At 37.1% G+C, this 10,788-nt stretch overlaps 1 protein-coding gene across 3 annotated transcripts in view; it reads right to left on the bottom strand.

Annotated features, from left to right (window-relative positions):
• Nucleotides 1-87: 87 nt before the first annotated feature.
• TRPC3 (transient receptor potential cation channel subfamily C member 3) overlaps nucleotides 88-10,788 on the bottom strand; it is a 42,510-nt gene continuing 31,809 nt past the window's right edge. For all 3 annotated transcript variants that reach the window (XM_083835114.1, XM_083835115.1, XM_083835116.1), the window contains 6 exons: nucleotides 9,764-10,028; nucleotides 7,954-8,149; nucleotides 5,933-6,142; nucleotides 3,723-3,806; nucleotides 2,504-2,579; nucleotides 88-1,017 (listed from right to left, as the gene is read on the bottom strand). In XM_083835114.1, the coding sequence (XP_083691240.1) occupies nucleotides 875-1,017; nucleotides 2,504-2,579; nucleotides 3,723-3,806; nucleotides 5,933-6,142; nucleotides 7,954-8,149; nucleotides 9,764-10,028 (974 nt within the window). In that variant the 3' untranslated portion in view covers nucleotides 88-874. The remainder of the gene's footprint in view (nucleotides 1,018-2,503; nucleotides 2,580-3,722; nucleotides 3,807-5,932; nucleotides 6,143-7,953; nucleotides 8,150-9,763; nucleotides 10,029-10,788) is intronic.

Raw genomic sequence — 10,788 nt, 5'->3', positions numbered from 1 at the left:
GAGGAGCCTCCGGAGGGGCCGCCCCCGCCCGGTCCCGAGCCCCCCCCCCTCCAGGCCGGTGCCAAAGCAGCGGGACAACGGCGCGGGTGAGGAAAAAATGGAGGTTTTTATTTAACAAGTAAGCAGCAGAGGCGTGGGGCAGAACAGGGTGACGAAACGGCAGCCCTGCGCGGAGTCGGGATCTTAAAAAATCATCTCTACCACGTGAAGAGACTGAGATCGCGGTACCTTGGAAAGTCATTAAAAAAACACAAGTCTAGTCCTTACGAGTGAAAGTCAGTATGCTGAATTAAGAAACGGGAGGGCAGGTACATGTATGTACAGAGGCGTTAGACAGTGCTACTACACTTAACAGTCACACTTACCCGATTTTCATTAACTCCTTGTAATCATACCGTGAGGTCTCAGCTTCTACATACTACTAGCATCGCTAATAAAGAATAAAGATTTCAAGTAACCCTTCGCTGCTCTCTACTTGATTTACTGTATTATCAAAGGTCCTATTCATACAAGGAACAGAATACTACACTGTAGCCATTATTTTAATTTTTTCTTGCAAATTTAGTGCAAAGAAGTTTCAGTATGTATTCAGAAACCTGTTAAAATATCAGCAACTCATAAAATTACCTTCTTAATGCATAAGTGCAAAAAAAAAAAAAAAGTTGGATAGTTCTTACTTTTAGATGATTAAAATTAAGACAGCAATCTTTTTATGGTGTGTTAATAAAATTTCCTAAGACTAAATTCCAGAGAAGCTGTACATAAAGTTATTGAGTGCTAAAAATCTACAATACATTTTTCAAGTATAAGATACTGAAATATTATTGCCAATAAATAGTTGTGCTGTAGTCGAAGCCACGGTTCGTTTGTTGAATCATTCACATCTCAACATATTAGGATTTAGTTTCTCGCTGAGTTTATGTATTAGAATTGCTAACTCTTCTGTTGCTTGGGATTTATCCTCTAAGAGTTCGTAGCGAAGACTGGAGATATCTTGTTTGATTTCCTTTAATTCACCTGTAGTGGAAAAAAAAACAAACACACACACACTTGTTAGCAAAGTCTGTTTAGTGTTCTTTAAATAATGTTAAGTCACATCAGTGCCCGCTTCAGATTATTCCCTGCTGGTTGAAATGTCCATGGGAGCAGGTGGTGGGGTGGGGCAGAAGGCTTTACCTCTTCCTCATTCTCTGAGACATGTCCACCCCTAGAGAGCACCAAAGGTATTTTGATACTCCAGTGTTGTGCTCCACATGTATACAGAACACCAAGGGTTCAAAAAGCCCTTTACATAGGTTAATGCATTAATCACAGCAACACTGCTGAACAGCTGGTAAATATTAGTACCCCCATTTTAGAGAGAAAAGGCAAAGAGATTTTTTTCTGACGTGATATGCTGAGATCACACAGGAAAAGTGTGGCAGAGCTGGCGATAAAACTCACAGCTTCTGGGTCTCTCTCCTCTTCCTTACCAACAACCTTTGAATTAGAAAGAGTCAACCAATTTAAAGTTGTTAGAATTTGACACAAGGACAAAAACAGCATTTAAATGGAAACAATAGTGGAGGCCAGGCTAGTAACGCCCCTCACATCATATATGCGTGCAATTGCCTGATCCATCTGTGCCAGTAAAAGCTGTTCTTGTCCCAGGTTGTTCATCACTCCCACCAGTTGGAGAGCACACACCTGCCCGCTGAGCAGCTTGGGTAAGTGTTTCTGGTACACTGAAATCATCCCAGCTACCCAGACTAGAACTGCTCATGCTAAGCAGGTGTGTCTTACTGGTGGCAGTCAGCACCATGCTGCATGCACCCTCATTATTTCATCTGGGGGCCTGCCCAGGCAAGGACAGGACGTCAAGGACAGGACATGCCTTAGTCTCAGCTCAATGGGAGCATGCACCAGGGGTGCTCCCAAGGCCCTGCAGTTCTGACACAGACACAAACCTTAGATACATCATCTCTCAAAAGATGTCTGGTTGTACACTAAAAAAAGTGGCTACAATTCTCATTTTTTCCTCACCGTACAGGTAAGTACACAGCTTTTTTTTTTTTTCCCCTCTCAAAATGATGTGCAACAACAGATGAGTATTCCACACAGCTTATCAAAGATGGGAACACGAGTGGTTCGTGGTCTGGTTAATTGTGTGTTCAGTTAAATGAAACAGAGAGAAAGATATCCTGTAGCTCTGACAAGGACTGTGGAAGCGTGAATACTTTGTGAGTGATTCCTCACAAGTTTCCTCTGTGACTGCAGGTGTGTCACGTGTGTACCCCAGTTTTCCATCTGTAAGATGAAGCCCATAATATTTCTTGGAAGTTCTACTTCTTCAGTCCTAATTGTCTATTTTTATTGTCACAGGGGTAACTCCATTACTATCTACGTGAGTTCGGTGCACTTGAAGTAGGCAAACTCATTTTAACTAAGCCTCCATGCACCACTCTAATACTTCCAAATAAACAAGACAAAAATTCTCTGGAATTTGGAAAATGCTGTCTCTTACCTTCATTTACTTCATCATTTTCTCTGTCCACTTGTGCTTTCAGAACATAACGTTTGATCAGTCTTTTCATTATTTGCTGCCGGATTAAAACAGTTATATGATCAGGTTAGGCACACATAATGAAACTATTCACTTTTCCTTCTGAGGTTGTGAGAGAGGTAGGCAAGTGAAAGAATGACTAGCCCCAGATGAAGCAGTTGCTTTTTATGTTTTTTTTTTTGTTTTTTTTTTTTTTGGTGGCATGTAAAGATTTGTCATTACAAATAAGCACCTTTCTCATCCAGTTACTTCTTAATTTACAAAATACCACAATTGTTGGGATGGAACAGGACAACAGGAAAATATAGAATGTAATTTTGTTTCTTTCTATGCAGCTAGCAAGTGGAAACGAGCAAGTTTGGCTTTTTGTCACCAATTCGCTTTTTACGAAGTCATCAGATGCACCACCGGGCTGCAAACTGATGATGCACGGTAGCATGGTGTCTAAGCATTCCTAATTTAGGCTTTAAGTAGCTTCAGAATAGGTCTACTCTTTGTTAAACTCAGTTCACGTTAGGATTTGTCTGAAATAGTAATAAATAGATATTTACCTTTAAAAAAAACACAACAGTATGATAGTGTAACATCAGCCATGAAAACTGTATTTTTATACTGCAACTGCAAGGATTCCTCATATTTACTAATACTCTTGGTACTGTTCTACCATAATTAATGTAACTTGCCTTACAGAATTTGTACAGGTGGATTATGTACCTTCCACATGCTCACTAGGGGAACAAGAGCTTCTATTTACTCTTTTATTTCTGAACAGGAAAGAACACAGGAAGTTAATATCCAGCAGGCTCCTCTTAATAGACAGGAATATTCCCATCTGCAGAATTTCTGAATGTCACATCATGAGAAGAAAGGAAGGTAAAGTAATGCTAACCTAGGCAGTCCAATGCTTCCATAGCTCTTTCCCAGGAATCAGTTTCCAAAGTTTGCTTCCTAGACTTTCAGAACTGTGACGTCAAAGAAAAATCTAAGTTTTGTCTGGGTCAGTTTTTTTAAATGCTTGCAATAATCAGGCTTGAACAACAACAGCCTTTTTTTTCTAGTAGCATCCTGGGGTTTGTTTTCTACAGAATGTTTTCTTTATCTCATGAAGGCAAAAAATCATTCTGCTAGTACCTTCGCACACTTCTTATTACTCAAAACAGTGACCAGTGGATGTACTTACCTGATAGCGTGTTGGCTGATTGAGAATGCTGTTAAAGCTGTGTGATTCAAAAACTCTGGAGTTCGACTGAGTGAAAAGGTTTAACTAGAAAACAATAAGAAAAAGTTAATACATGTGATAGAATTAACATTTAGAAATCAGCCCCTCTGACCCCCACCACCACTTTGGTATGTCTGATTTTATAAATTGAAAAAAAAATGATTATTTTAGCCATCCTGTTCACAGCACAGCTCCAAAACAATTTATGTTTACACAGCTGAGGAAATGAACTATGACTTGGAGGTGAGGATGAGTGACCATAGCAAGAAGAGAGAGTCTGGCTTTAACAGAGCTGTTGTGCTCTGTGTTTAACATCCACACACTTAGGCGTATATTTAACTGCAAATACATGCTCAAAACCATTCCTGCTCAGTACAAAGTATTCTTCTAAAGCACAATTATCAGGAATAGTAATACAGCTAGAAAACAGTCAGTGTTCAATTATTAACAGATCAGCAAATTCCACCACAAAGTCATCAGCTCCCAAATAATTCATTATTTTTGTACCATTGAGTGAGAAACAGGAAAAGTCACTTCGGACAAGATGCTTTTGTGATGAAGGCCAAAGGTTTGTAACTACCAACTCAGGGACCTAATTCTTACCTCAGATGCACTGGTGAGCGTGAAGTAAAAATGTGTATCCATAGCAGAAGGCCCTAATCTGTATCTGTCATTAGTTTTCTGTGTGACCAGTTAGTCATTCAGTCAATGATGGCTGACCTCTCTGGTGGGCTAGGGGAACAAAGTGAAGGCAGCCTGCACCTACACAATAAGTTGGATGCTTTCTGTGTCACGTATATTGTGCCTATAATGCACACAGCCTGTCACGTAAGGTGGGCCACAAGTGGGGTGTTTCTACCTACTCCAGGCTGCCCGCTTTCCTGCAGGCAATCCATGGACTGGGCCAGGATTTATCTTTGTACACAGCATAAAACTGTGCCAGTTCAGCCTGACTCAGAAGAGGCTGTGGGCTGCCTTTCCCAGAGAAAGATTATTTGGTTTGTAGTTCAACAAAACTAGTTCAACCTGATTTGTCTCAACAGTGACTCAGACAGAATTTTTGTTCTTTAGTGACTTTAAAGTCTAAGCTGCTGCTGTATGATATGGCAGTGCTACTGAACACTTTGTTATAATAGCATATCTTAGGGAATCAAGGATTTTTGTTATTTTAAACACATCTTCTGAACAGTGAGCACAGAGAACTTCTGAAGTTCAGGCATTTGGAGCACTAGAGAGTGAGTGAGTAGTTAGTACCAAAAAGAAGTGCTTTCAGCTAAACGGATTAAAATTGACATTTTAGAAAACATGTATCTACTTTCACTGCCTACAGAAAACTGGAGAAAATATTTTCTTTATGGAAGATTCAGTAGCACCAACAGATCAAAACATCCAGGCTCTAGAAAAGATCTTTTCTAAAAGGTAACTGGACTTGACATTTCTGGTAATTTACGGTAAACCAAATCAAAACGTATCTTGAAAAATAGTTTTGAGTCCTTATAATATACAGGACCTCTAGCCTAACTTATTAAAAGAAAGAAAGAAAAAAGAAAAAGCCAAATGAAACCTCTTTTACGTGAAAAATCGGAGAAATTATCCAATTCTCACATGGGTGTTGTGACACTGCATTCATTAATGTTTGTAAAAAACCACTTAGATACCTAAATTCAGAATGTCATGGAAGTGCTAAAGATTATTACCGCCTATTTTGCCTCTTTCCTGTTGTCCTCTGTTAAGAACATAGCTTGTGGCAGTAGGAAGTACGTATCATACAGCATTTTCTGTTTACCTGGTTTAGCGAAAGAAAAAGTTCTAACTCCTTTTTTTTTTTTCTTCCATCCTGAACTAAAAATCTTTCCAGTGGAGGATGAAAGCATCTTTGTTCAATATTTAGGTCATTCCTTGTGGGAATTAATTGCATCTTTGAAGAGTCAGTTATTTAACTGTGTTTTTCTAATCATTGGACATTGTTGTCCTAAGAAAATTTATTGCCATTGTTTGCCTAGGCATACTGGTTCAAAACAATCTGAATTACAGATCTATAAATATAAATGCTTACATTTATCACTGTACTATCATCAGAAATACAATTTACACACTGAAATTTAAAGAAAAGTAAAATGCTGGAATGGAAATACATTCCTTCATGATAATAAAAAGATTTCAGTACCTACCCTAGATTTGGAATTGCCCATTCCCATTTCAATGTCCTTCTGTAGCCGTCTTCTCCTGCACTTAGAAAAGTTAACGATCCTCATGACAAAATAGAAAAAAGATTTGGGGCTTGGTACAAGACTAAATGGTGGAGGTAATGTTTTTCCATCATCAAAATATGATAACCAAAGTTTAGAACGGGCAAACTTCCACTCTACATCACTGTCATCCTGTATTGAGGAAAAAAAAGTATATACTTTTTAAAAAATGAAATGCAAAAAACTTCCTCCCAAATAAAACTCTTTTTAAATATCTACTCTTTCTGTTTTCATGTAAATGTTATCTGCTTGCTAGTAAGAATCCCAATAGCTCTGCAAAAATGTAACCATTCTATCAAGACTATTTTAAATAAATTTCAGCTGTCTCTTTATGTCAACATCTCATTGTCAGTACTTAGTTCAAGCATCTGAACAATTTAAACAAGTGTTATTTTTGCACTGAGTGAAATTGAAAGCTACCATATAAACTCCTTGCTATTTAAAGTCAAACTTTTCTTTAATTAAATCTTTTTTTTTTCTTTAAGTTGGTCACATGAACCTGGTACTCAAACAAGTGACAAAGTATTGGCTTCAAGGCAGACGTTGCTTAAAGTGGTAGTACTCACAGCTTTTCACATAGAGCATGAAAAGTAATGCTGATTTATAATAGAGCACACAAAATAGGAACTTCACTGTCATGAAGAAATTGTTAAAAAATGACAAACCCATTTTGTCCTGGTACATCCTTACTGAAGTATTGCAAGGCTCAACTTGGTCTACTACAAAGTTGAAAAGCTGGTTTAATATAACCAGCCTTCTCCAGCTGAATTCCCTGACATTCCCCAGAAGTCACTGAAAGTACTGGAAGTATCATATTAATTTGTACACTAAGTCTGAGATTTTCTCCTTTTTTTCCTCCTGCTGATGCGTGTGCACACGTGCATGAATGTAGTACTCTGAATAGTATCAGGACTTATGGTCTGGAAAACTATAATAATCCTTTTATTTTCATTTCAGCAACTTGGGTTTGATTTCTAAAAGCAAGTATCTTCTCCAATTTGAATTTTCCCAAATTTTTAGTGGAGATGTATGCTAATTACCCTGCTTTAATTAATTACCTTTAAAAATGAAGATACTTTATCATCATACTGAAACTCAAATAAGACATCTCTCTTTTAATAAGCAATGCAGCCAAGAACTTCGAATTCTGAAATTCAAATATTTGTTCAACCAAGTCATTTGGTAGATTTGGAGAAATACTGCTGCAGTGTTTCAGGGCATATGGAAAAGCTCAGCAAACCTACAATCAAATTTTAATATTGTATCTAAAGCAGAAAAAAAATACATATTACAAGCAAAGCTTGTAAACACTGCAAAGTGCGACTCAGTCACAACAGCCATGAAGATAAAACACCTACATCACACTCCAAGTACAGGCAGGCATATAAATGTAACAAAGTGTGCACAGGAGTGGTGTAAGGACTGAAGTATCTAACTCCTGCACGTTTAGCTAAAAAGGCTAAAGATTGGTACTGAAAACCAGGTTTCCATTAAAGAATACATCAAAATACATTTAATCCATATCCTAATGATCCATCAAAGATTGAAGTGCACTACATAAAGAAAACATGCTATAAGCATCCTAAGCAAACAGGGAATGAATTAGCCATGTCTAAAATGTTATGCCCAGTAGCTTTGTTTTCTACTTCACAGCAGTCTTCATTTGAACATGAGTTTTTTAAGACTTCTGGATGGATGCCATCTCCTCAGACGCATACATTTGCTGCAAGATGAACTACTTGTTCAGATCCTGCAAGGATTCACAGCTTGGCTGGGTTGTTTGAGTCAGTCCAAAACCAGTGTTTTTTGTGATCTCTTTTACTGAGGTAATCCCTTGATCATACTTTTGCATCACGCAAAAGATGCAATCACTAAAATAATAATTAATAATTCTGCCCTTTTTCAATATAACAAGAGAGAACAATTTGAGAACAGAACCGTACCTCAATTTCTTGATAGGAACTGTTGATCATAGCAATCAGCATGTTGAGCAGAACTACCACCATCGTTACATTGTATATGCCATAAAGAACATAACCAATGTTCTCTATGAACTTATGATCGTATTTCAAGACAACAGAGGTTACTTCAGACAAGCCAAATATTGACCAAAATAAGGTTTTGAAGCTTTCTTCCACTCTAAGGGAAAAAAAGACAACATTATTACTACTACACAAATAAATATAAACTGTGTTTACAGTAATTGATAAACAATCTCAAGCAACTTGTCCATGATCAGGTTTGTAGAGAACTGATCAAAATAACAAAGATGCAAGAAAATATTTTTCACAGTATGCTCAGTTTCCTCACTGAGCTCCATCTATAGATAATATAGGTGTGACACTGATAAAGCATGCAAAAGAACAGGAATTAGAAAGCCATCATATTTTCAGGTTTCAAGATATTCTCATTATTTTCCAGTCTAACTCTGCAGGGGGCAGACCTTCCCTGTCCTAACAAAGGTAAAAATGGGACTGATGGGAAGAAGACCACTGCACTCCTTTCAATAGTTTCTGATTAAACCTTCCATTAAGAAGGATGCACTCCAAAATGGGTAGCAACAGGTTTAGCAACAAAACCAAGAATCCAAAGAGATCTCATAGGATTCGCTCAAGACTGCTGTTGAAATCAGTGTAACATTGCTGCTGGCTGACTTCCACATCACTGGGACACAGCTATATGAATGGGTATATTGTCTACTAAAATAGCACTGCTGTTTAAGCAATTAATATTAATAGTTTGATTTCTAGATGGTCCTGTGTGGAGCCAGAACTTGGACTCGATGATCCTTGTGGGTCCCAAGTCAGAATATTCTATGATTGTAAAAAGCATTCAAATATTATGCATATTAGACACCTGATATCAAATACTGTAAAATAAATTAAAAGTGCAAAAATCATACTCAAATTAAGGAAAAGTCATGGAATTAGCTACATTAAAATGCAACAGTGTTCAAGGAAGTCAAACCTCCTCCTGTATGAACATGGGAAAAAGGGAAGAGTTCGGAGTTTTATCACCCTGTGGAACTACCTCTGGTTTGTAATACCCTTAGTAGTTTCCACTTCCAGCACCACTTTGTGTCACGAAGTAAAATAAATAAGGAAATGAAAAAAATGAAAGCTTCAGAGAAAATCGTGGCAAGTAAACCATCTCATTGCATGAAAACGAACGTAACTGTCCTTCTTCTGTACTCACCTAACGATAAGAAGTTACCATGTAGACTGCAAATCTGATCCAAAAGAATCCAGTGCAGTTTATAGATTTGTTTCAGTACTGAACTAAGATAGAAATACATCATCTACATAACCAGTAAGTCTCTTTCTTGAAAAACTAAAGTGTTATTTGGAGACCTACCACTGACACCTAGGCTGAATCTCTCTGTTTATCACATAAGTCTGACAGAGCGCAGATGGAGATCACAATTATAGCAATTGCTTTAGGAAAATGTCATTCAGGAGAAATCAATAACCGTTTGTTGCAGTCAGTTGTCTACAAGCCTGTATGATTACCACAATACACTAGTACAATTATTTTAGACTGCAGTGACAGTTTCCATTATTCAAGTAGGAAAGAATTGGTCTTTTGTATTCTGCTTTCTAAGGTTCTGAGATACCTGATTTCTCACAAACTCCCGTTGTCTTCAGTTTAATTTTAACAGCAGGAGAGAGCATATAGTACCTCAGACTTTGTTACCTTAGTGGTAAACTCAAAATTTCATAGCTGCTTTTTATTTAAACATTATTGCATACTTACGTTGTAAAGGCTGGGTTTAGCTTAGCTCCAAGGTAGTAGGAATACAGTATGAACATTCCAATCATAAATGCTAGAAATACCATAATAAAAAGGACCATAAATTTGAAGATGTCTTTAACAGTCCTTCCAAGTGAAATCTGCAAGGGCCCAAAACTCTCATTTGCAGGCAGGATATATGCAATCCGAGAAAAGCTAAGAACGACAGCAATTGCATAAAGGCCTTCAGATATTATCTGAGGATCAGATGGGAGCCATTTATCTCTAGCTGGAAGATACAAAATACAGAGGTAAATACAAAGTGTTACTCCTTTATCACAATGTAAATAAAATACAAAATAAATAAATATCTGTAAATAAATATCTGTATATCTTAAATCTTAAATATCTGTAAATCTTAAAAATCTGTAAATAAATCTTGATAGGATTTGCCGTAAACATGTCTGAATTTAGTAAAGACAAATATTGGAAGAGTCTAGCAGCTGCTACTCTCTTCCTATTTCCTGTAAGTAACACAGCATGAAAATAAACGAAATTACCTTTTACTAGAAGAAAAATTATACTTGAAAAAACACAACATTTTCTTCTACATTTTGCACTTTAATCTAAACTATAATAAGAATAAACAATGCCTTGTTGCTTTTCTTAGCATTACTGTTTTATTAGCTATGTAAATAAGCAGTATGCTAAGGCCAGAAATTTATTCATATTGGGGGTTTTATTCATGAGAAGTTAACGGTGTTGGCTGATGAACAATTTCACTCATTAACCACACCAACCTTTTGCCATTGTTAAAAATTTAGGATATAACCAAGGCCTCTCTGAAGTCACAGACAATACTGCCACTGAAAGTAGATAGCAGAGGGTGTAGGATCATGATTTTTACCCACAATATACACAGAAACAATAGTTATATTGAATCATATATATAGATATTTATATAGAATCATAAATTTTTTATTGCATGAATTACTGTACCATCTTCGCACAACACTGCTGACTGAAAGCGTTTGATATCAAAATACCAC

The sequence above is a fragment of the Anser anser genome (genome assembly GCF_964211835.1).
Source record: "Anser anser genome assembly, chromosome: 4".
Classification (NCBI taxonomy): domain Eukaryota; kingdom Metazoa; phylum Chordata; class Aves; order Anseriformes; family Anatidae; genus Anser; species Anser anser.
The sequence above is the reverse complement of the archived record's forward strand: the minus strand, read 5'-3'. Positions and strand labels throughout refer to the sequence as shown.